This window comes from Pyxicephalus adspersus, chromosome 6 (assembly GCF_032062135.1).
Source record: "Pyxicephalus adspersus chromosome 6, UCB_Pads_2.0, whole genome shotgun sequence".
Classification (NCBI taxonomy): Eukaryota; Metazoa; Chordata; class Amphibia; order Anura; family Pyxicephalidae; genus Pyxicephalus; species Pyxicephalus adspersus.
Genome location: NC_092863.1, coordinates 7427895 through 7454097, shown reverse-complemented (window position 1 = coordinate 7454097; position 26203 = coordinate 7427895). Strand labels below are relative to the sequence as shown.

At 42.4% G+C, this 26203-nt stretch overlaps 2 protein-coding genes and 1 long non-coding RNA gene across 3 annotated transcripts in view; all 3 read right to left on the bottom strand.

Annotated features, from left to right (window-relative positions):
- KCNQ2 (potassium voltage-gated channel subfamily Q member 2) overlaps positions 1-8780 on the bottom strand; it is a 54447-nt gene extending 45667 nt beyond the window's left edge. The window contains exons 1-2 of the mRNA XM_072413661.1: positions 8679-8780; positions 4807-5082 (exon numbers count right to left, since the gene is read on the bottom strand). Of these exons, the coding sequence (XP_072269762.1) occupies positions 4807-5082; positions 8679-8780 (378 nt within the window). The remainder of the gene's footprint in view (positions 1-4806; positions 5083-8678) is intronic.
- A 1577-nt stretch (positions 8781-10357) lies between these two features.
- On the bottom strand, positions 10358-19916 carry EEF1A2 (eukaryotic translation elongation factor 1 alpha 2). Its single transcript, XM_072414400.1, has 7 exons — positions 19704-19916; positions 17128-17307; positions 16317-16613; positions 14456-14606; positions 13504-13760; positions 12852-13086; positions 10358-10710 (listed from the first exon to the last, which is right to left on the bottom strand). The coding sequence occupies exons 1-7, from the start codon at positions 19845-19847 to the stop codon at positions 10583-10585; spliced, it is 1392 nt and encodes a 463-aa protein (XP_072270501.1). The 5' UTR covers positions 19848-19916; the 3' UTR covers positions 10358-10582.
- On the bottom strand, positions 11983-12845 carry LOC140333027 (uncharacterized). Its single transcript, XR_011921269.1, has 2 exons — positions 12579-12845; positions 11983-12503 (listed from the first exon to the last, which is right to left on the bottom strand). It is a non-coding gene; the product is annotated as an uncharacterized lncRNA (long non-coding RNA).
- Positions 19917-26203: the final 6287 nt, after the last annotated feature.

The following is a 26203-nucleotide window of genomic DNA, read 5'->3' as shown; positions in this document are numbered from 1 at the left end:
AAAATGAAGGCTGGTGGGGGTTGGAGCGCTTGGCAGGGAACCGTCACAGCAAGATCCGTCTGATGAAGAACCAAGCTGCCATTGGACAAATCGACTCCCAGAAGGACCAAAATCAGCCATCTGCATGAGTCAAGGTGCAGGGAATTTGCAGTCCTATGAGCCTGGCATGGCCTCAGCCCATGAAGGAGAATAAAGCTGCCAAGATGAGAAAGACGACATTGTTTGGGAGGGGTTGGCAGGAGACACTTTTACCTATGAGTGGTAAACAGATCATATTATAAATATGGAGCCAACCCAACCAATAGGAACATTGGCACAAACATAAGAACAGCACTCGGCTGCAATGGCCAGGCCAGTACATAGGTTGGCATGCCCACATTGCTCTACAATGAGATGGATTTGTAGGGTTCTAGTCTCATGGCTGACAGCTCATTCCACGCTTTGTACAAAGCAGAACGCTGAGGTCTTGTATATTATTCATGCACGCCGCTTCTCATGATACAACCCTAGACACACAGGAGCCAATTATTCCACACAGGCGTGTAGGTGGATGTCTGTCTGCTGCCAATGCCACCCGTCACACAATGCCTCCTCAAGAAGAAAGAACAGGCAATTTATCAAATCTGTGCTCAGCAGGCCCGGGAACCGCAAACCCCATCAATACGACTTTATTCACGTGATCAACACCCCGGCCCACATAACTCTACATGGACACCGAGCCATAGGGTCCAAAGGAACAGCCTGCAGCAAGGTGATCGGGGTCTCCAGGCTGCAGGAGGGTATTACAGCAATACATGGCGGGTGTAACACCAATAACGTAATAGCCAGTTATATAATATACCCCCAATACCGACATCTATTATGTGGATTGTATAGTCACAGCAGAGAATTCACCAGGGAATCTCAGGTGTGTCCCGAGTCGGCCCCGGGTTGTGTTACCTGTCCAATGCAATGCTGTACAGGCAGAACATGTGACGGCTGATTGTTAGGTGTAATGTACCCCTACAGCCCCGAAATACATATACCCCATTATTGTCCTGTACCCCAAGTAGTAATATACAACGGGTGCTTGTTAGATGTAACGTACCCCATTACCCTAAATATACAATACCCCATTATTGTCCTGTACCCCAATACAAGAGTACCCCAAGCAGAAACAGACAAAGGCCAGCCTGTTACATATAATGTACCCCATGATCCTACTTATACAATACCCCAATATTGTCCTGTACCCCCATACAAGAGTACCCCACATTTTAATATACAAAGGGTGCTTGCTAGATGTAATGAGCCCCATTACCCTAAATATATGATACCCAATTTTTTTCCTATACCCCCATACAAGAGTACCCCAAGTAGTAATATACAAAGGGTAACGTACCCCATACCCATCACCCTAAATATACAATACCCAATTATTGTCATGTACCCCAAGTGGAAACTTTCCAAAGCAGCCTGTTGGATATAACATACCCCATTACCCTAATTACACAATACCCCATTATTGTCCTGTACCCCAAGTAGGAATATACAAAGGGTGCTTGTTAGATGTAGCGTACCCCATTACCCTAAATATACAATACCCCATTATTGTCCTGTACCCCCATACAAGAGTACCCCAAGTGAAAACAGACAAAGGCTAGCCTGTTAGATATAATGTACCCCATGATCCTACTTATACAATACCCCAATATTGTCCTGTACCCCCATACAAGAGTACCCCAAGCGGAAACAAAGGCTAGCCTGTTAGATATAATGTACCCCATGATCCTACTTATACAATACCCCATTATTGTCCTGTACCCCCATACAAGAGTACCCCAAGCGGAAACAAAGGCTAGCCTGTTAGATATAATGTACCCCATTACCCTAAATATACAATACCTCATTATTGTCCTGTACCCCCATACAAGAGTACCCCGAGCGGAAACAAAGGCTAGCCTGTTAGATATAATGTACCCCATGGTCCTACTTATACAATACCCCAATATTGTCCTGTACCCCCATACAAGAGTACCCCACATTTTAATATACAAAGGGTACTTGTTAGATGTAACGTGCCCCATCACCCTAAATATACCTTACCCCGTTATTCTTCTGTACCCCCATACAAGAGTAATCCAAGTAGGAATATAGAAATGGTGCTTGTTAGATGTAACGTACCCCATCACTCTAAATATACAATACCCCAATATTGTCATTGTACCCCTGTACAAGAGTACCCCAAGCAGAAACAGACAAAGGCCAGCCTGTTAGATATAATGTACCCCATTATCCTACTTATACAATACCCCATTATTGTCCTGTACCCCCATACAAGAGTACCCCACATTTTAATATACAAAGGGTGCTTGCTAGATGTAATGAACCCCATTACCCTAAATATATGATACCCAATTTTTTTCCTATACCCCCATACAAGAGTACCCCAAGTAGTAATATACAAAGGGTACCTTTGTCCTCGCTGTATGGATTCCTTACTAAATATAAGATTTTGGTTTTCCATATAATAGAGGGGCCTATGAGAGCAGCTGGACCAGCATTGTCAGGGTAAATCCAGGCATCTAATGCATTGCTCACATTGGATGCTGTCAATTCAGCACCACGTCAGTCCCATCTACATCTGGGCTACAGTCCCATCACAACCATTTCTCATAGCAGTGACTGTGCAGTGACCAATAGACCTGACACTTCCCTGCAGCGGTGACACCGGGGTCACTTATTGCAATCATTAGTCTTGTGTTGTCACCCAGTGAAGCTCTGGGACTTTTTGCAGTTTACAGCTACCTCATTGACATCCAGTTTTGCAATTGGGCTTTGAGCTCGGGAGGGCCCCAAAGCGAGGGCCCCTAAGTGATGAACAAGACTGAGTGATTTCACCTTTCCTCATCATTTATTACATCTCAGTGCTGCTGTTCCCCTGCAGATCCTTTGCAGGCTCCTCCTGTCTGCATCCAGTCCAATGATGGCTGCATTGTATTTCTCATTGTCTTTCCTGATGGTGACAACAGAGGACAATGCCTGTGCAATAAGAGTTCAAACAGCCACAGAAGCCACAACACAGCTGGAGTATGGGGACATAGCGTTGTCACCCTCTAACAGGCCTTAAACTGGCATGCTGGGTTTTACAGTGAAAGATAAAAGCCAACCATAGGGGTCCATGAAAACCCCAATTAGAAGGACATTAGATTGATCTGTGAATTTATCATTTACCTGCTGTATTAATAGGATCACATAGCTACAACACTGCCCCCAGTGGTAGGCTTGTGAATGTGCAATGCAGAATACTAGTAAGAAATGCTGGTATTAGTTTGTACTGCACTAACTATAACATAAATATTTTTATTATTATTATCATTACTGTTATTATTATTAGTCTTTATTTATATTAACGAGTGCTGCACAATAAATAGTGACTTCAGATGATAAACTACCAGAAAATAACTAAAGGGGAACAACAGAAGGTTCAGAACATACAGCTACTTGGCCCCCCATGAGTTTTGGGACCCCAGCTATTTTAGGCACACACTTTAATTCACCAGCTCCGTGTTTGGGTTATTATATTTTTCTCTGTTTTGCAAGTTCAGGAAGTTCAGAAAGATTTTGTTTTTGGATGGTGGCATCTGATTGGGTTATCTGCATTCCTAGAGGTCTCATGAATTCCCCTCAGGACAGCTGACCATTTGGGAGGGAGGTAAACTAACCAATCAGAGCTGTTTTATACATTGAACAGTATGACCATACTTACTGTAGAAGTGTGTCCTGCTATTCTATCATTGTCCAATAGGAGATGAGGGGCAGGTTGGTGACCAGACTATTCTGCAGCAGAAAAAAATGAAGTCATCACCCTGGCTGTTCTGCCTGGAAGGGGTGGTTGGATCACAAAACTGAGGACAATTAGAAATCCTTAGGTTTATGTATCTGTATTACATCCTTTAAACATCTGTAACAGCTTAGCATGAGAAAACAAGACTAGATATTTTATAAATGAAAAACAAGATAAACAATTTATAATAACATAATAAAGATAAAAAACTATCACATTTTTATTTCATCCCATACAACACTGCCCCCAGTGGCCATTCTTAGAAATAACAATATCCCACACCCTTCCATTAACAGTGTTGTGTGAAGATTATCAATCTGTAGTGGATTTTATTAAGAAGGACATCAATGTAATTGACTTAGCAATTTGTTTTGTTCCTTTTTTCCTAAGCAGACAATGAGATATTTCAATTGTTTAATTCCAAGCTCAGCCGCAGCCTTGTTCCTTCCCCCACTGTGCAGTAATAGCAAGCATTAGTTGCTGTCTCCAGAGACATCTTTTAACAAGCTGAGGCAGAAAACTGTTTTGCCATAATGTGCAATTGAGGGCCTTGGGTGTATATAGGATGCTTCTCCTTTGAGGGCCACCCGATCGCCTTCGGATGCCTAGAGATCAGGCCCTGACCCGGTCTATATCTTATATACCATATTATAGACTCCATACTTCATTATGATTCTACCTTACATCCTGTTTGTTCTGCTTATATAATGCATTGTGTATTATTAGTGGCACCGCCAATTGGTTGCATGCCCCACCAACGCTTGGCCATGTTGTTAATGGATTGGCATTTTTTGTCATTGATACATTATGGAATTAATCAAATTTTGGCACCTCAAATTTTGAGATTGATTTTGGCCCTAATACCAGCTTTGTTTTTTGATTTGTGGCTCAGAAATGACAGCTGATGTTGTAGTTTAGGGATAAGATTGGCAGTAATGTTAAGGTGTCAATAGGAATTCCAGTGGTCCATGGCCACTTACCTTTTTGGAGACATCATAGGGATGGTCATGTGAAAAATAAGCTCTTCTTTGTTTTGCCAGTCCATGATCTGATGGAATCGTCACCATATTCTGCATCATTGTATCGGGGGTGCACTGTGATGACCTCCTCAAGGTGGTGAGCTCCGGACTCCCTACATTTACAGGAGGTCGGTTCAATGACCATGGACGCCTTTCTAAAGCATTCCACCTCTGAGGAACGTATAAAGGGGTATCTTCTCTACTTTCCTTGCAGATTGTTTTGGAAAGAGCCGCCTCCTAGAAAAATATAGAGTCAAATGTGTTGTATGAGAGGAAACAAGAGGTTTGAGGCTCAAATGTTTTGCTAAAATGAAAAGTATGTCTGTATTTTTACATAATAAATCAAAACATGATTTACATCAATTGTAGTAAGAGATTGTTGTTCATATATAAATACCCTGGTTCTACTTTGTCTAGTTTAAAAAATACCCAGGTCTGTGAAGTGTTAAGAGAACCAGGGTATTTATATATGAACAACAATCTCTTACTACAATTGATGTAAATCATGTTTTGTTTTATTATGTAAAAATACAGACATACTTTTCATTTTACCAAAAAATTTGAGCCTCAAACCTCTTTTTTCCTTTCATACAACACATTTACCTCTGAGGAACACTTGAGAAAGGTTCAGGTCTTGAGGAACTTAAATAGTTTTTAGGCCAAACCCTCTTGATTTTGAGGCCCGTAAAAAAAACGACCTCCTACAATGGGGGCTACCATGCCACCTATAGTGTATACAACTAAAACCATCACTAGAGCTGCTGGCTCCACCAAGTGGCATTGGGCCCCAGTTCCACCATTCTAGAGGAGGACAATCAGCCACAGCTCATGGACCCTCCCCTGAGGAACCCTGAAGTTCCATGGTTGACAATGACCATTGTAGTAACATTGGTAAGTTTCAGATTCCTTGTTATATTTGACAGGGTACAAATAATTACAAATTACTGTAGCTGGAGTTTATAGATTTGGCTTCTAATATGGAGACTGCAGCTAGGAGTAGGAGGCCAGAGGCCCACTAATATCTAATGGATCGCCTTCCTGAGTTCATGCTCATAATATAAGTTGTCTTCCAAATCTGAAACGAACATGGCGGGATGAGGCAAAGAGTTCTAAAGGTGTTATAGCCTCTAAGTTTGCACAACACCCCCATCCTCTAATAGCCACCTTCCATTGGACACATGGTAAATACCCAAACCTTTGAGTATTGTGACTTCCATGACTTGTCATATTTAGTGGTGGTGAAGATGGGGAAGGGTGGCTCCTATGACCTATGAAAGAGTCACAAATATTAGGTGAACCTGTGTTTTACCAATGTTGGGTTTCCCTTGGTGGCTGCTTTGATCATGGCCTCATCCTGGAAGGTGCAATCAATTGATCACATGCAATGGACCCCCATTTATCTAACATCTATGGCCCCTGCAGCCCCTTGCACAATCCAGTGTCTGCAGCACCTCCATCGGGCTTGCTGAGTTCACTCGTGTGTTAAAGTGCATTATTAATGAATTTCCTTTACTTAGGTTACCTGTGAGACGGCACTCTGAACGCAGCAGCCAATTCCACAGCACTTAATGTGTCCTACTTTCCTGCGCAGCCGATCGCATTTCCCCAGGCACTGCAGTAAGTGATCGCAGGGCTGCCACTCCCATCACCAGGAAAAGCTTCTTTTTTTTTTTCCAGTATCGGATTGCGATGTCACTATGACAGCCATTGACTTTTTTAATGAGATACGCCACCGATCGTCCCGGCCTCCTAAGCCAAGTGCCTTTAATGTAAATTAATGTGGGGGCCATATTTCTGTCATTCTGCTGCAAGGCTGCTAGTAAATTAAAAGTAATCTGCAATTCTTTTTGAGATATGACCATGAATGTCATCATCATAGAGTCAATCACAAACCTGGAAAATACAAACTGAGCAAAGATATAGACAAATAGACAAATAGGTGGCCATCATATGATGTCAAAGCAATCAGAAGTTCCAGAAATCTAAGCTGCTGAGGTTGCAGGCAAATCCCTACCATTCCCTTTATAGAAATGACTTCTCCCTTTATGGCTTGCGCTTCCTTTCTTGTTCTTCAATGTTCTTCTATCCTTTGACCAATAAGGATACTTGGAGGTTGTCAGGGGCCATTTATAAGCTTGGCATAGCATATATTCAGGGGGGATATAGGAAAGTGCAAAGTGTGCCCCAAGCCCTCCTCAGCCACCCAACAAGGCTCACAAGTCGGCACAGGGGCCCATTAGTAGCAATGTCTATATTGGTCTGGCCAGGACAGTAGTTTCCATGGGTAATCTTTACCTGAATTACAGTAAACTTTAATGTTAAACTTAAAGCACAAAATTGTTTCTTTATTTGTTTGTTCAATAGCCAAAAAGCATATAAATCCAATTTTATGTGCCAAATGGCTGTACAAATCCTACCTCGTGAATCTATATTTGGCATAAAAATAATGCTGTGCAGAGAGTAGAGGTGAAGGAGGGACCTAGCAAGCCCACCCATTAGAGGCTGTCTGCAGAAAACTATAGAAGGGGGTGGAGACAAGACCAGTCACCCTGCACATGGAGAGAGAGCAGAACTGATTGGTCTTTATTACAGGAAACTCATGCACAAAGACGTCACAATGAAATACAGAAGGCTTATGGAGTAATCACATGAGAAAGATAGAAAAATAGGATCTGTATATGACCGCTCTTATTACTCATCTAAAACTTTTAAACTGGAAATGTATAATTTGGTGCTGTCTCGTGTTGACCAAAACCAGAATCTTGGCTTCTGCTTGGTCCAATATTTTGCTATATTTTGCTCCTGATATATATCTGTCTTGTCTTCATCTGCATGAAGCAGCAATACAAGGCAGTTGTCAACAAGCTAATAAACCTTATGATAACAAGCAGTTCAAATCTCTTGTGTGTTTGGGGCTCAGGGGGATTGTATGGTTTTGTATGGAAGAGGTCTAATGCATCTGTTAAAAAAATGGAGAGGCTCAATATGTCTACCATTTGTAATTATGAACTACAATAAACAATGAAAATGATAATGTTACCAATTAATTATATTTTGTCCAAATAGTTATCATTGCAGTGTCAGTTTTTATGTGACATTCACAAATTTATTTGCAAGCTCTGCTATAGTTGTACACGTGTAATTACGGTAATAAAATTGCAATTTATAGATGAACCACTAGAGGGAACCAACACTTAGTTTTTCTATACAATAAGCAGCTATGGCTGCCCCATGCAGGTGTAAAATGTTAATGCAAATTATATGTTACAGGAAAATGTTTACAAGACATTAAAATTGAATTTCAGTCAATAAAAAGCCAGATATAACTGCAATTGGCATACATACCTGATCTTGTCTCCTGTTGAGGAGGAAGGAAAAACTAGAGACCAATGCTTCATGCACAAGTGCTGACAAGAGTCACAGGAATGACTTACAGTCTGCTATTATTTAGCTTTTTACCTGGAGTTTGCTTTAACATACTTTGATACCATATTTCTGTCCATTCGGTTCCTTTTTTTACATGTTGGCCTCAGGCTCCCCTAAGAGCGTGCACATAACCAGTTACATTCCAGCAAGATGGACATGAAAGGTGGCTGTCCTATCAATCCACTGTCCCCTTGGCTCAGGATAACGTGATCATCATCACTTCTGGCCATGATACGGAGAAGAACCTTAAATGACATTTCGCCTGTCGCTCATGAAACATGGCAACCAGAAGGCACTTGCTGGATGTTGTCAGCCAGTTCTGCCTGGCAGTGCCAAGGAAAGAATCTCCTCTGCGGGGATACGACATGTCAGCTGCCTCATAGAACATTACATGAAATCTGTTATACCCTCTCTGATCTTCTATAAGGATCATTCCTGGATTTACCAAGATTTCCATACTCACTGGCTGTGTTCCTCTCCACCTGGGTGCTTGGGGTGTCTTCACCCATCTTGGTTCAGCCCTGCTCGTTATATAAATAAAGGAATCAACATGCATTGTGAAAGTCCATATAGTGAGCACATAAGGTATGCAGGAACTCAGTACAGAGATGGTGGGAGTCACTTATAATGGGCACAACAGGTGTACACACCTGGCAATACAGCACATGGATGATGAGAACCCATCCCAACGTGTAGAACGGGTAATGACCAAAAGAACTCAGCACAAAGATCTCACCTTTAGGACTCATTTCTTCACCATGGTGCACTGAAATGGGGTACATAGTGCCATTTTTTGATTTTGAAGCAACACCTCTATACACATGGTAACACATGTGGTGTGGGATGCTGCATCCATCTTACCTGTGGAGAGACATCTGTGGTATCTGGAGGTGAGCATACTAGTTCTATGCGCTGCACCAAAGTTTTGCATATATTGCTGGTGCAGTGGTGGAGCAGAACTAGCTGTACAATTAAAATGACAGGTTCTCTTGCTATTTAACTTTGATCAATGTGCCATCACCCTGCTTTCAACTAAAAAGTGTGACATTTGATATTTCTATAAACAGACAGTACAGAATTCTGGATATAAATCTGATATTTGGTGTCAGTAGATGCAGTCACACACCTGAAATAATCATACAGGTAATACAATTACCGAACACCTGAGTTGTATACTCATCCTGGGTCAGGGATACAGAGAGGCTTGAAGGCTGAGCATAGTAAAAGGACACAAAACTACTTACATGGCCCGTGAATAACTCTGGTCCAGAAAACTAATTAGGCAAGCTGGATATTAAGGAATCTAGGTCAGCAATGGCAGCTTCCATCATCTCTCAGTGATCAAGCCACTTTATGGTTTACACAAAAGGATTTTTTTGGATTATTTTATTTGAAATTTATTCTATTAAAAAATCATTTTTGTGCATTTTTGGCCATAGGTAGTTGGGGATTCTTTGTATGTTTTCTGGTAGACTATTTATTAAAGTTGCCCTGACATCAGATATGTTTTGCTGTAATGTGATGTATAAATGTATGTAATGTGTAAATGTAACACAATCTGTGATGTGTAAATGTAACAGTTCCCGGAATGTTATCTCCTGCAGATATCACAATACTAATGACTATATAGGGGAAAGAGGGCTAAGAGAGTGAGGAAATCTTTCAACTGCCTGCAGCAGACTGATGGCACCAACATATGGAGCTCAACATGAAACTCAAACTTTGCTTTATAAGGCTTAAAAATGAAGCTTTTTTTTTTAAAAAAAAGTCCTTTTTATATTGTGTTATATCTTTTAGAAGAGTACTGCCAATGTAATATGTCCTGATCAGGATTGGAGGAATTGAAATATAAACTTGGCCTGGTATACATTCTCACACCTCAATTAAGGTTCCAAAAGGCACACATTTTCTAAGCTTGACCATAAAATTGGCAACACAGGTTTAATAATTCAATGAGGCGCTTAGTTGATTCTCTGTGTTACTTTTTTATTGCTCTCTGTGTGTCCATTTGATATAATGACCTACCTAATGCTAAATTACCTCCACACTGACTGTGTGGATCAATGAAGGAAAGCCGAGAGTCGTATTTAATGATGTTGAACCGGTTTTATTGGTAAAATGGACACTAAGGGGTCACACGGTGAGGCATGCTTTTCCTCTTAAAGAACTTCCATTGGACTTTAATCGTAAGCATCCAGTCGTTGACGTAAAGGCTTTTACAGGCGGATGGGCTGGCGTGCGCCTCAAAGGTAAGGGGGCGAACCCTCTCGGAGGGACAGGGTTTGTTTGCCAGGCGCAAGGGGCCTGCAATTCATTTGCCAGCCTTCTGGGCCTTCTGGGCGGACTTGGTGACCTTGCCGGCACCTCCACTCTTCTTCTCCACGTTCTTGATGACCCCGACAGCCACAGTCTGCCTCATGTCCCGTACGGCAAAACGCCCTGGAGAAGAGATAGTGGGGAGAAGCCTGTCAACACTCGGGAAAAGCTAGAGAACTGTAAATATGGCCCTTTTAAGGTTTTAAAATCCACGAAATGGATCTTGTGGTGGTGCCTAGGTCAGCAGTGTTTCATAAATTAAAAGGAGGCATAACCAAGGTATAAAATAACTAAACTTTGGTACTCACTGTGAAATCCTGTGAACCCCACAGAAGATCTTAACATAAATATAAATCTGCCATAACAAATATCCTTTTTTTGAATGTCCGTTGAGGGACCCAGGAAGTCTTTATCCTTTGTGATGTCAAACGTGAAGGTGGGCTACAAAGCAAACAAACCCTAACAGACCTAAACATGTTATCCACAGTTCAAATAGATTACTAATAGACTTCATGTCAAAGCTGCCAACAGATGAGATCTAGTAGATCTCAGAGAACGTGACCAGAGGTGACAGCCTTGCCTCATGCCAAAAAGTCTAAGAAGTACATACCTGCTTAGTGGAATGTGCTTTGACATGTAATGGTGGCACCTGAGCCTTGACACCCTAAGCTTGATGATGGTTTGCCTAAACCAGAGATTTGTGGAAGAAGACAAGGAACCCTTAAGGGCTCCATCAAGGATGATATAAGAGAGTTTCTGATAAAGAGCAGGTCATTTGTCTTTTGTCTGAAGCCAGTCAAAGGGACATCAGAACAATGTCAAAGTCAAAGGTAGACGTTATCAAGGCAATAACCAAGCTCTTGGTTTCATCTAAAATTCCTTGAAACTGTATATAAACAGCAAACTTGATATTCTTGAGAGCCAAATGCTAATGCAGACCCAGCTGCAAGAAGAAGAAGAAACCCCCACAAAAAATATTCCTAAAATGGAATCTCCAAGTAAATAATGACATTCATGTCTGACAATAGGCCTTGCTAGACTTCTAGGTTTTTGTATGTATGAATTACAGTCTCAGAGATGCCACCATTCCTTAGGACTTAGGTTTCATCAGCCACGCTCCTAATGCTCTTAAAGCCAGCCACCAAGAAATGGAAGGCAAATTGTTCCATGATACCAAAAATCTGGATGATCCAGCAGTGCCCATCGAGCATCTGCCAGGATTATAACCAGATCAATGTACTACATTGCCGGTCCAACACAATAGGGATCACTGGAAAACTTTCTATCCCAACCCTTTTAAGCAAATATGGAACAAGTTCAGTGGAGCATAGTCATAGTGTACATAAGTGTTTACTGATTTCATGGAGCCACCAATGCTTCTGCTGCCTCTGTACCTGGAGGTGACCAGAACAACCAATAAGCCCAACAGACTGAGATCCATTGTAAGGGTACTCAAAAGGACAGAAAGAACTTTCTGTCTCAAGAGCCTAATACCTAATTGTGACAATATTTAAAGGTTCAGGGACCACCTGGATTTTTGCAAGATCTGGACAGATACGACAGGTCCTCCAACAGAGGCTGTGCTAAGGATGCCATGGAAGCAAAGCAGGGCTAGCTCTGGAGCCTGCACCTTGTTGTATCTGAGATGGAGACCAGAGGTAATGGGCAGACCCAGGATTAATGATGCCAAGTCAAATAAAGAATCTGGAGAAGAAGAAGGCACAGGAGCAGACTCTAAAATACAAACCAGCCAATATTCAGCTTTCGAGGCTAATGCCCCCCCCCAATTCATTACCCAGCAGGGTCTGGGCATACTAGTAGTAGGTGAGGGTTATTCTAAACTAACTACGGTTCTTTTGTTTGACAGCACCCAATCCATCTGTAGGTGGCAGTATAAATGGAAGACTTCTTTTGTTCTTCAATAGATTATTATTATTAAATTATTATTAAACAGGATTTATATAGCGCCAACATATTACGCAGCGCTGTACATTAAATAGATGATAAAGAAATACAAATTTGTGATAAAAAGTTCCTAAAACCAAAGTATAAACTTTGTCCACATTTTAGAAAGATGACATTGCTCAGACTGGGGCACCTAGCACACAGCCCAAGGTAATCTTCACACACTTTTATTACAATGTAGCTATTAAGGGTTTAGCATTCTGTTAAAAATGTTTTCATGACTGGTTCCCCTTAAAACAGATACTTTCCAAACACAATTGTACCCTAATGAGTTAGTAGTGGCCATGGCTCCTACTCACCAAGAGGAGGGTACTGGGAGAAGCTCTCCACACACATGGGCTTTCCAGGAATCATCTCTACGATGGCTGCATCTCCGGACTTCAGGGCTTTAGGGTTGTCCTCCAGCTTCTTACCAGAACGGCGGTCAATCTTTTCCTTCAGTTCAGCAAACTTGCAGGCAATGTGAGCGGTGTGGCAGTCAATGACAGGGGAATATCCAGCCCTAATCTGGCCTGGGTGGTTCAGAATGATCACCTGCAGAGGACAAATACTGTAAGTGGGTTTAAAAAAAAGTACAAAGGTCTAATGGGGAATACTTCATATAAAATCATGGCATTCCACTGAAAACAGATTTCTGTGCTTTGGTTCCCCTTGCTCACCATGAGGGTTATCTCCATTCCAAATTTTCAATGAAAATCCAACTTACTTGTGTCATGGTGCATGACACATTTTCTGTGCTCCATAATAATACATGGAGGTGTCACAAACAACTTATACTCCACTTCTGCCCAAATCTTAACCATATGGGCATGGTGGCACCGATGAGGATACAGAAGATGATCAGTATTTTACCCATTCAACACAAATCTGTTTTTGTAAATGTAATGTAATCACACTGGAATGTATCCTTAAGCTGACTTGATATTGCTGTTTTTAGGCAGCTTTACAGACCTGAGAGGTGAACTGGGCAGCCTCCTGAGGAGGGTCGGCCTTGCTGTCCCCGCACACGTTGCCGCGGCGGATGTCCTTCACGGACACGTTCTTGACATTGAAGCCAACGTTGTCGCCAGGCAGAGCCTCGCTGAGGGCCTCGTGGTGCATCTCGACAGACTTTACCTCAGTGGTGATGTTCACAGGGGCAAAGGTTACCACCATGCCGGGTTTCAAGATGCCAGTCTCTACCCGGCCCACGGGAACTGTGCCAATACCTGCAGGACATAGTGAAACTTTGTCCAGCAAACATAATAAATGCTAACAGCAGGGAGCTTGGTTTAGCTAAGCAGCTAAAATTAAGGATCAGGTACATTACTTTCTTGAATATAGATAGAGCTGTTGATCCATCATTTGTCTGTATCCTTTCTATCCTTCTACTACTATATGCTGCTGGGTAGTCACTTGGCTACCCTACAGTAAGTTGAAGCTACTGAACTGTCTACCAAGTTTTTAAATTTGTCAGATACATCTGGAGCCAAAAGTTTGTTTACCTTGTTCCACTTTACTTCCTATTTTGTAAAGAAACCAGGAAGTAAGAAGATAGCTCCCCAAAGTTGGAGGAAAGTTCCTCTTAAACAACCATAGCGCCAACAAAAGTCCCCATTGGAAAATCTGCCTTAAATTATTGTTCTAGAATGTAGAATGTCTAGAACTCAGCATGTTGTTTTTTGCTCAAGTTCAGTCCAAATGATGGCCACATAATTTTTCCAAAACAGAAGAAAAGGCTTTTGGCTTTTGATACCACCTTTATTGGGCTTCATGTTTAACAAGTGCAAATACCAATGTGTCTTGGAACTAATATTTGGTTGGCACTAAGACATTGGTTTGTGGTTGAGCTGTCCACCTTTCTTGTGTCAGAACTTCTCTGCAGAAACCCAGCTCTGGAATTAGGTGCTTTAGAGCTACTTACCTCCAATCTTGTAGACATCCTGAAGGGGCAGTCTAAGAGGTTTGTCTGTGGGACGAGTTGGGGGCAGAATTGTGTCCAAAGCTTCAAGGAGGGAAACTCCACTGGCATTGCCTTCCTTCCTCTCCACCTTCCATCCCTTGAACCAAGGCATCTATGGAACCAGGAAAGAGAAGAAACCAAAGTATAGGCTGATGGCAAAACATATATATTTATGGTCATGTAAAGAAGAAGAAATAAAGTAGACTGGCAAGAATGGTTGGAAAAGTTGATAAAGTTTCTATTGTTTCTATACTTAAACGTAGATAGAGAAAGAACAATTTGAATCTCCTGTTAGGTTCTTGTTTCCATCTGTGTTTAGCTGTCACTTGAAAAGGAGGGAGATTTTCTTAATGCACAATAAAAAATGTCTTAGGCAAATTCAGACTTTCTTAGAGTCAGAGCAGGATGATCCTCTTTGTTCATCCTAAGTGACTATGCCTGGACCTCCAATACCTAGGAAGCCAGTATTTTCATACTTGACATGTTCCATTACTTTATAGATTTTTCACTTTCAGTTGGATGTGTTTGTCCTTTTCTCTAAATTTTGTAATAAAATGTGTCCCTTTTCACCATATCCATTAAATAACTTTTAAGGCGAATCAGGAGGCTAGAGGAGGTGACCTAGGGCTTTGAATATGCAGTATTTGCAGAGTATGAAGCTCCGTATTCCAAGATTCCCTGGGCACTTCAGATGATGATGTACAAAGGTACGTAAGGGCAACCGAGGTTACTTGCTTGTATGCTGAGGGCATACTGGCTTCATTCACTTGATTTTACAATGTTAGGACAAGACTTTATCACCAGTATCAGAATCAAGAAACTCTGATGTCTCCTGTTTAAGTTCGTCAGTTGGCAACGTATTATGGCATGATGATCTAGATTTTTAGTGACAAAGCTAATCCTCACCATCAGTGCGATTGGTGAAGACTAGGTACTCCATGATTATCTTCAGTAACCTACTTTATGGGACTTCAGGTGTCATGCTTTGCCTTCCTTTCCCCATCCTTGTTTCTTCCATGCTGGTCAACTCTTTAAGAAATAGGCAGGCAGTGCATAGCTACCCAGCTGCCAGTGGATCATGAAACCCTGACAGAGGTGAACAATAAAGTGAACTTGTGAGCAGAACAAGCTTTTGCTGATGTATCTCCAAGTTACCGTCCGATCCATGCTTGCCTACCTAGTCAGTCCCAGACCTGGAGCAATCATTCAGCCAGTATGTTCTACAAAGTTTACTTTCATCCATGTCAGTGACTAACAAACTAAAGGAGCAAGGGCTCATGATGACTACACCCTTATCTTTATGATTAAGTGTCTCTTTAACAATTCTTGTTGTGTTCCTTGGCCCATCAGGACTTGCTCAGGCGCTGCCCTCCTTCTTTTAGCAGCACAGTAATAATCTATTAAAGCCCCTTGAATGAGGAGCGATATAAAGGCCTTGTTTGGATGGCAGAGGTTCTGCTGTCCCAGTCATCCATGTTGGCAGTTTGCCGTGGTCTTTTTTTAACTGGCTTTATAAGATCCAATGTCCACGGAATGTTCTGGAAGGGCCAGATAAGCAGCAGTGATGAGTCAGGGCCTCGTATAACTAAATGGAGACACTGAAAGGGGGAAGGGACCTGGGCTTGGCGCTTTTTAGTGTTGTGTGCATGCTTCCTTTCCTGAAGAGCTCAGCACCTGCAAACAGCACTTTATAGAATGTGCATCATTTAGATGGATGACCAGTAGCCAGCAACATAAAAGGAGGTGAAAGATGAAAAGCAGACATTCTAAGAAGTGTGTAATCAGTGCTAACTAGTAAGTCCCTGTCTGCCATGTCACTTACATTGGGAGATGGTTCCAGCATGTTGTCCCCGTGCCAGCCAGAAATGGGCACAAAGGGCACAGTGGCCGGGTTGTAGCCAATCTTCTTGATGTATGCGCTGACCTCCTTCACAATCTCATCATAACGCTTCTCGCTGTAAGGTGGTTCAGTAGAGTCCATTTTATTGATGCCGACAATGAGCTGTTTCACACCCAAAGTGTATGCCAGTAGGGCATGCTCTCTGGTCTGCCCATTCTTGGAGATTCCAGCCTCAAACTCACCCACACCGGCTGCCACAATCAGTACAGCACAGTCTGCCTGCAGGAGGAGAGAAAAAGAGTTCTTATCTATTGTACAGCTTTGAGAAAGTCCAAGATCACCTATATCATATCTATTTATTTCAGTATTTCCCAACCAGGATTCCTCCAGAAGTTGCTTGAGCAATGAGCAGTTTTGACCTCTTAGGTCAGTTGCCACTGACATCAATAATCTTTTGGCTACTGTAAGGGTGACAATCTTCCCAGTGAGCACCACACTAATATACAGTGAGCTGTGGATGTACAAATTATAGTGAGGGTTCACTAAGACCTGAAAGGTATTTTAAGGGTTTCCCCCATGCCCCATCAGATTAGGAAAAGGCTGATGGATCAAACTATCTATCCACCATTCCCTCTCCGTAATTCATATATGTCTAGGCCAGCTCAAGAGGCCATAATAAAGAACTCTTAGGCTTAGGCTATTTATCAGGTTATTATCTATCTAACCATCATATCCATCTATCCCACCTATTCATCAATATTTATCTATCGATGCATCCATTAACCCATCTCACCTGGGATGTCCCAGTGATCATGTTCTTGATGAAGTCTCTATGTCCTGGAGCATCAATGATAGTGATGTAATATTTGCTGGTCTCGAACTTCCACAGAGAGATGTCGATGGTGATTCCTCTTTCCCGCTCGGCCTTCAGCTTGTCGAGAACCCAGGCATACTTGAAGGAGCCCTTTCCCATCTGTCAGGAGATGTGAGCACATACATTAAACATAGCTACCCCCAATACAGGTGGACTCTTCTCTTCTGAATTATTATCTGTACAATAACGTATCACTTTCTTTTTCAAAGTATCTGAAAGGATAATCCTCCCTACCGCCACCAATTACCAGGCAAGGCAAGATATATGCTTCTTATTCATTAAAAACCAATCGGGTATGTTACATATTCAGACATTTTTTTAGGCAGACCTAGAAACTTTATATCCAAGTTAGTTTAATGTAGATTGCAATATGGCCTGTCCATTACAAACATTGTATGATGGTTTGTTTCAGTGGACGTCAATAAGTCACATTGACCCACAATGACTTGTACCAGCCTTGTGTGCACAAAGGGAAGCCTTGCTAGAGAAGTGGCGTGGTATACAGGTCAATTTGAAGCTTTACCTACTTGGCCAATGAATAAAAGAAAATTGCAAATGTATAGGTCTTCCAATTAGAATTACCTTTTATAAGATAACTATAATCTTTGGAATGTAAATTCTTTGCTTCTTTGTATGGGTTGTAAATATACATATTCCCTGCAGTAATGGCTATGCCACAGCTCCATCCAGGACCTGGCCCTTCCTGTGAATGGACATTGATTGAGAATTCTAAGCATTCTGCTTTTCCCAGAGACAATCATCTGAGGTCTATACGAGTCTTTATTGTTCACCTCCTCTGTGAGATGCTGCAGTGCAGGATATTATAGAAAGATGATTAATAACCAAGAAGTCTGTTGTCCATTTGCAATAATTATTTTACCTATACCTGACTACATTAAAGTATATATAAATCCTAACTGAATCATTTTGCTACGGCATTTTCTTCATCCTTTCTTGCATCTCTGAGTTACTGATCTCTTGCAAACTCTTTGCAGTCTCTATGCACTTCAGCAATGGCTGCATGGTGTTTCTAAGGATGAGGGTTTCTGATGGTTACAACAATGGACCATGTCTGCATGATCTGTGATGAAACTGACTTTTGTATTCAGAATCTTGTACAAGAAGGAAAGAACAGGGGTGCACAATTTGGAAAAGGGACAGAGCGCTGTCACCCCATAGCCAGAACCACCTGAATGAAGAAGAATGAAGAAATTCATGAAGGGACCACCAGGCATCTATTTAAAGAAAGCAGCAAGTCTAGAATGATTAAAATGACGTTTGAAATAACCCTAACACATTAAATCTTATAGTGGGTTCACATTTATTTTTGATTCTTGTTTTTATCCTGGCTTGTATTTTTATAAAAATCAAAATACAAGAAGCATCTACACAATTGTAGTCTTCTCATTTTGATACAGATTTAATCCAAATAATAATACACAGTGTAATCAATCATCTGAATGAACCCATCGCCAGCGCCCGCGAATGGGTTAAGGTCACAGATACCCGGGGCGCAATCTGTGTCTCGCATTTCCTAGCTGTGCGTAGCTGATAGGACAGTGTGCCCTCTGCGACGCACGCAGCAAATGGAGCCTTCCAGCTCAGCTATAATTAAACCTGGCAAGCGGCAGCTCTCTCCGCACCCTCCGCGCCCAGCTGCTGCTGTTGATCACTGCGGCCGGCATAGATATCTCTAGAACACAACCCTCTCTGTGAGCTTTCGCCATCTGCATCTCAGCATCTCCTGGGTCTCTGCTGAGTCAGTCCGGAACAAAAGGCGAAATGGGTAATGCCTCCGTTTTTCCATCCTGATTTAACTCTAAAAATGTATCATCACTTACTGCCATCAGGTTCAATCCCATAGTACAGTGTTCTTATAACCAGAAGGGTAATGCACTGGAACCCACTGTGTAGGGTAGAAAACAAAAGGAGGGCACAGAAGGTAGGTGGCTGGCAGCAACTGTAAAATGCATTTTATGATTATTTAAAATGTACCCAATTGTGATGGGTAATAAAAATGCAAATGGGGGACAATGCTAGCAACCCAGGAATCCTTAGCTACGTCTAAAAGGACCATCAAACCTTATGTAACCTTATGTAGGATGGAAAAGCATAGTGATGGCTTTGTCCTATTTTACTGTCCAATCACAGGCCTAGGCAGCTTCTGCATTGTGTAAACAAAAATTGTGCTTAGAGAAATATGGAGAATGCCACAAATAATTAATGCGAGAGGATGAACATAAAAGTATTTAGAGCATCAACTCCGCCTCAAAATGCTATTAGTTCAGGTCATTTTTTTTTATAACCAACAAGCTACATGAGGGCCCTGACTCATCAAGCTGCAATATTAAAGTGCTAAGAGCACTTCATGCTCAAATGACTTGCCAAAATAGGATGAGGGTGGGACATTTTGCCCCAAATGCAACAGCAGCTTGATGACTCAGGACCTCTTGATGATTCAGGACCTCTATCTTCACCTTTCCCCTTGCTCTTACCTCAGCGGCTTCCTTCTCAAACTTCTCTATCGTCCTTTTGTCAATGCCTCCGCATTTGTAAATCAGGTGGCCGGTGGTGGTGGATTTGCCGGAGTCGACATGGCCAATGACCACAATGTTAATGTGGGTCTTCTCTTTCCCCATCTTCCTGGGGGTGTTGCTGTGTAGCAGATGAGGGGATCTGTAGGTAAAGCAATTTAGTTACCTTATGCATTAAAATCAGCTGGGGAGACTAGGATAAAACCAGGCCAAGTCCAACAATTTTAGTTGCAATTTTAATGCAAAAAATGGGGACAGTTTATGTGTGCTCCCTTACCAAGGTTGTGTTAATCATCGTTGTGGCATTTCCAGGTAACCATAAGATATAATAAATCATAAGCAGAAGTCAGATTCAATGAAAACCAGCAGAATCAGTTTTCATTTGCCAATTTTTACTCTACCTGTGCAAGTCAAAACTAGGTGTGCCTGTTGACCTGTTTGGAGACTCCTCATTGGCCAGGGAGATGACAGTCATTTTGAATAACCAATGGGAATAGTGGCAGCCAGACCAAACTTGACCTTTATAGGAATATTTTACCTTCATCTGTATGTATTCTATATCTCAGGATCAACTAAAGTAGTATCCTTAAAAGTAACCTCATGCATTCCTCCATCATACCCATGTTATTTCATACCACTGACAAGTAGTAGTAGTCCAATGGTGTGCAAGAGATTGATGGATAGCTACATTTCCTTTATTATGCATGCAGGCTATGCTTCCTACTTGGCAGGCCTTGACAGTAGACAGAGTGAAAAAAAAGTGGAAAGAAGAAAAGAAGGATGGAGGACAAAGTAGAAATGAACAATTAGCAGGAAAAAAGAATAGAAGAGAGAGAGAAGACAGCAGAAAAGAGAGAAGGGAGTGGAGCAGAGAAAAGAGAAGGAAGGAGAAGAAGACAGCAGATAAGAGAAGACAACATAGAGGTGAAAAGAAGGGAGAAGAGATGACAGCAGAGAGGAAAGAGGAGATAGAATGGAAGAAAAGAGATAACAGAAGAGAAGAGAAGTGAGAAAAGAAAGGAAGAGAAAAAAATAAAATAATATAAGATGAAAAAGAAAGGAGGAGAGTGAGAGACAAAAAAATAATAATAAGATAAGAAAGAATGGAAGAGAAAATAGGAGAGAGTATGAGAAGAAATGCTAGAGAAAGGACAACAAAGACATCAATAGTGAAAAGTAAAAAAGTGAAAAAGACTGCAAAAAGAGAAAGAGGGGAGAGGAGCCAACGGAAGAGAAGAGGAAAAAGAATAGAAGAAAAACAGCAGGAGGGAAATGATAAGACAGGAAAGAGGAGAGGAGGCGAAGACATCATATGGGAGAAAAGGACCATATCAAATAAGGTGGAAAAAAAAGAGAAAAAGAAGAAAAGATAGAAAAGAAGAACAAAGAAAAAACAAGTGAAGAGAAAAAAAGAAGAGATGAAAAAAAGAGAAGAGAATAAAGTATTGAAGATGTAAATGGGAAAAGAGATGACAGCAGAGAAGAGAAGAGAGAAAAGAAAATAAAGAAGAGAAAAATAAAAATAGATAAGAAATGTGAAGAGAGGAAAAGAAAAGATAAAAAGAGGTAAAGAAAAGACGAGAGAGAAGAAGGAACAAGAAGAGAGCAAAGAAGAAAACAAGAAACAAGAAAATAAAGTAGAAAAATGACCAAAGAGAGGTTAGAAGAGAATAGAAGAGATAAGAAGAGAAGGAAGAGGAGATGACAGCAGAGATGAGCAAGGAAGTGAAAAAAAGAGAGAAGAAAAAGAGAAAAGAGCAGAGGAGAGAAAAGAGGCAGAACAAGACAAAAGAGATCAGAGAAGAATATATTATATATTTAATATATTATAGAATATATTTCTTTCATTACATAGGCTTTACTTGGTGCTTGTAAGTGCTGACCGGTGACTGTGTTGTACTGTTTGTCTCACCTCAAACCTTTCATAAAAAACTTTTATGACTTTATTCTATGTGGCCTACTTTCCATGTCATCCATAGCACTGCACCTTGAAGATTATTTGGCTCTATATGTAAAATGAGGCCAGTTACATAAAAAATAGGTTTAGTACGCTGACAGCGATGGGATTGAGATTATTTACAGCATCAAACTATCAATAAAATGGCAATAAAATGGTATCAAACATTGCCACTGCCACGGCCTGCGCCATGTGCTGCCCCACCTGCACCACAGAATTATGACCACCTGTACTCGGACCTAGAGACAACAGCATGTGACTAATAGAAGCCTATGAGATAAAATCTTAATTTGATGCCACACATTATCTGGTGACCGGGCACCCCGTGCATTTACTTTACTGGGTGTGTGCGATCACTGACAACCCGCCATTACTATGATTATACACATCATTGAGCAGTGTGGAGGACTACAATTCCCAGCATCCCTGGACAGTAAATATCAGCTCCATCAATGCCAACCATACTTGCCGATAGAGTACTGCAGATATATACTGCTACTATATACATCTTGTTCTATCTATGTCTATGGGTCCTGTTCATCCACAGATTACTGCCATCCATGAAACTTTAAGACAAGGAAAAATGATTGGTCCAAAATCCTTATCCTGAGCCTCATACCTCCATCTTTTATTGGGTCTATCCTGGAATCATATCTGTTTCTATTATATTCTATGTGTCTGTCCTGCACCCCTGCATACCCATTATTCTGTATATTTCTGCTCTCTATCCTCTGAATGTCTATCCCTGACTTCTGTCTATCAGTGTATAGTTATTCTCTATCTTGTGTATATCTTTGCTTGGATCCATAGGTTCTCTCCATACCTGTATGCCCTGCCTCGCCTGTGTCTGTCTGTACCTGTGTCCTATGTCTGTCCTAACATTGTCTGCCTGTCCTGTTTATTGCTGTTCTGTCCTGTATACGGTTTTATCCAGCCACAGAGTACATCTAGCTGGCATCTCTCCTTTCTGATTCCCTCTTCTTCCCCCTCCCACCCCATTGGCTCCGGATGGATTTTACACTACGCCACAGATGAAATGTCCCTGTGTTGGCACACAGCAGCGGTCACACGACCCCAAATGCAGATACAGAGCAGCGCCATGTCCCTTTCCATCCACCCCAGCCTTCTCACCACCACACCCACTCTGTTTGGGGGTGCAAACAAGGCATAGGAATGAGGGGCCCCGTATAAATAATATCATGGGGGTTAGGAACTTGCAGACTAACAACAAGGTGGCGGATGGCACCGAGAAGAGAACGTGCCAAGGGATTGGGGTGCCCTACAAGGAGTGTCAAGGAGTGGGGGAGATTCATGATTTTACATAATGAAGAATAAGGAGGGTTGACACAAAAATAGCAGAGTTAAAAGAAAAAGGTATAAAAGGTAGCCTGGCATCAAGGGGCGTCAGGGGAATGGCACAGGAAGAGGGTTATGGCAGAAGTAAGATGATACTGACATAGGAGTATTCTAAGTAAAAGCAGCATTGCATAGAAAGTGTATTGGATAAGGAAAGGACATTTTGGCATAAAATGAGTTCTGACACAGGAAAGGGGTCAAGGCACAGAAGGGGAGATGTAGAAGTGGGGGTGTAATGCAATAAAAGGGTGCCTGGCAAAGAAAAGAGGACCTTTGCATGGTTAGATGGGGAGCAGAGGAAAGGCGACCATGGCATAATGGGGGATCATAAAACAGAAGGGGGGCATGGCATAGAGGATTCTGGTGAAAAGGGACATCCTGGCATGAGGGGTTAATGGATGTAAACTGAAAGAGGGTGATAATGACAAAGAGGGGTACAAGAAATATATAGAATGTAGGTAGGGATAGGAGGGGGTCCTGGCACAGTGGAAGTGCAGGCAGAAAAAGTTAAACCGGGCACAAAAGGGTGAAGACAGAGGGTAAGGGACCCTGTGACAGGTAAAATGTAGGCAGACGTTAGGGGACCATGGTACATGTGGGGTGCAAGTATAGGGGAGGGGATCCTTGAGGCAAGTCAGGTAGTAGTTACGGGACACTGGCACAGGGAGGCAGACAGAGGGTAGGGGCATAGAGAGAGGGCAGGAAATGGTAGAACACCCTGGAACAGGGGGCCAAAAGGAGGAAAGGGGTTTTAGACAAAAGGTAGAGATCCCTGGAGCAGACGTATAGGCAGAGGTTTGGGGACCCTAACAGAAGGGGTCAGACAGTGGGTACAGGAGCCTAGTACAGGGGGCAGGAACAAGGTAAGGTCCCCAACCCTCTGGAACTAAAGGGACAGATAGAAGGTAGGGGATCCTGGCACAGAGGGCAGACAGAGCATAGGAGACCTTGGCACAGGGCACCAAGCAAAGAGTAGGCGACCCTGGCACAAGGCAGCAGGCAAAGGGTAGGAGACCCTGGCACATGGGGGCAGACAGAGGGGGTGGGGTACCCTGGCAGAGATGGCAGACAGAGGGTAGAAGACCCTGGCACAGAGGGTAGAAGACCCTGGCACAGAGGGCAGACAGAGGGTAGGGGACCCTGGCACAGGTGGCAGACAGAGGGTACGAGACCCTGGCACAGGGGAGCAGGAGAGTAGGAGACCATGGCACAGGGGGGCAGACACTGGGTAAGGGACCCTGGCACAGGGGGGCAGACAGAGGGTAGGAGACCCTGGCACAAGTGGCAGACAGGGTAGAGCAGACTGGCACAGGTGGCAGACAGGGTAGAGCAGGCTGGCACAGGGCAGCAGGCAGGGTAGAGCAGGAACCCTTAAAATTACATTCAGGTCCTGGGGAACCCCTACTAATATAAATTCATTGGGGAAATGCCCCCCACATTGATAATCAATGTCAACTTTGTCCCCATGGTATTCTGAAATCCAATTTATATGAAAAAGTTCATTGGGGTAATTCTTCTGGCATTAGACCCTGAGCTATGCAGGCAGCATTAGATGGGGGGACAAGCAGCAACAGATCAAGGACCCCCCAGCAGCCTCTGGAGGAACCATAGTGTCCCTCAGAACCCTGGTTGAGAATGCTTGATGTTCTCCAGCCAGGGAATAAGGAGGCCTTTATCTGACTTGCTGCAGCTTCTGATGCACATTGTGAAAAGATTGCAGCGTGCAGTAAAATCAGAATAAGTCCAGGATGGGAGTCTGTACAGCTGTGTAAGACTGAGGGGGGCAGATTTAGAATTTGTTACCTATTCTATTACTACCTACATGTGATCAGTAAATGTTGCTGCAGATCACCATACAAATCCTCTTTAGTCAGGTGACACACATTGATAGGACACATCAGGCTGAAGATCTATGAGTGGTAGAGGCGGTTCTCTTCCCTTTTCTTATAATATTTTCAGCACCATGGACAGCTCCTCTTTGTTACTGCCCGGACTGTATGAAATGATTTTTATTGGGCGGACATAAGTTATCTCAGACATAGGGGGCGCCCTTGTGGTTGGGTGACCTGGATAAGCTATAGAACATTACAGAAGTGACAACTACTTACCCATACCATACCACAAGCAATGAGAATTTTCAGTCATCATTATGAATGTTGGTCCCAGCTTAGCAGTGATGGGTCATTTATCCAATAAATTAGTCATGTGATAAACCCCTTTGGGTAGCAACAGACCATGTGATCTCTGCCAAGGCTTATTAATTTATAGCTTTTTTTAATTAAAAACCATGAGTGGTGAGCCATTATTTCAGCAATAATGGTGAGCCATTATTTCAGCAAGCAACCTAGCATTCTCAAAACGGGTTAATGCCCAGCTCAGTGTCAGCTTCCACCCCTCCCCTAGAGGGCAACTGCAAATGTTCCACTTACCTTTATTGTGTCTTTTGATTGGTCCTCTATATCAGGGGTGTCAAACTCAAATACACAGTGGGCCTCAGTGGGCTTAATGTTATGTTCCAACTGCTGGAACTCACTCTTCACCGAAACAGCACGGCTACTACAATTCCCTACGTCTATAAAACAGTCCAACGCGGGGCCACGCATAGGCAGAGAGCCCGCTGGTCTAAAGATGCAAGTGATGCTGGGAATAGTAGTAGCAGTGCTATTTCAATGCAGGGGCGGGCCAGCTGCAGTTCATATTTAGGATTCCTTTGGGGGCCAAAAAAAGGAATTTGCGGGCCAGATTTGGCCCCCGGGCCAGAGTTTGACACCCCCCCGTTCTACATCATAGTAAGTGCAAGAACCAAATGAACCAATAGGATTGTTCCCTTTTATTGGCTGAATGCCCCTTCTTCTTATCCAATCACAAGAGGGGGAAGGTCATAGCACCTTCTATCACTTAAACTAGAGTTCAGGAAAGTGAGGCCACTGACTCCATGAAAATTAAAAAAAGGAGACTTTTCTATTGTGATTGTCTATTGGTAATTTTGTAATCACATCCAAGCTCTGCCCACCTGCTATACCCTGCTATACAAATCACTTCCATTCTCTTTTCTGAATTTCCTCTTTTTCTATATGATGGGGGATGTACCAGGATACAACAAATGCTGTTAACTGGTTCATGGAAATATTGCTGCACTTGTGTTAGT

Coding starts and splice junctions, on each gene's coding strand:
- EEF1A2 (XM_072414400.1), bottom strand. CDS start 19,847: ATGGGGAAAGAGAAGACCCACATTAACATTGTGGTCATTGGCCATGTC. Junction 16,614..17,127: donor TGATCACTGGGACATCCCAG/GTGAGATGGGTT, acceptor CTCCTCCTGCAG/GCAGACTGTGCTGTACTGAT. Junction 13,087..13,503: donor CTGCCCAGTTCACCTCTCAG/GTCTGTAAAGCT, acceptor TGTCCTCTGCAG/GTGATCATTCTGAACCACCC.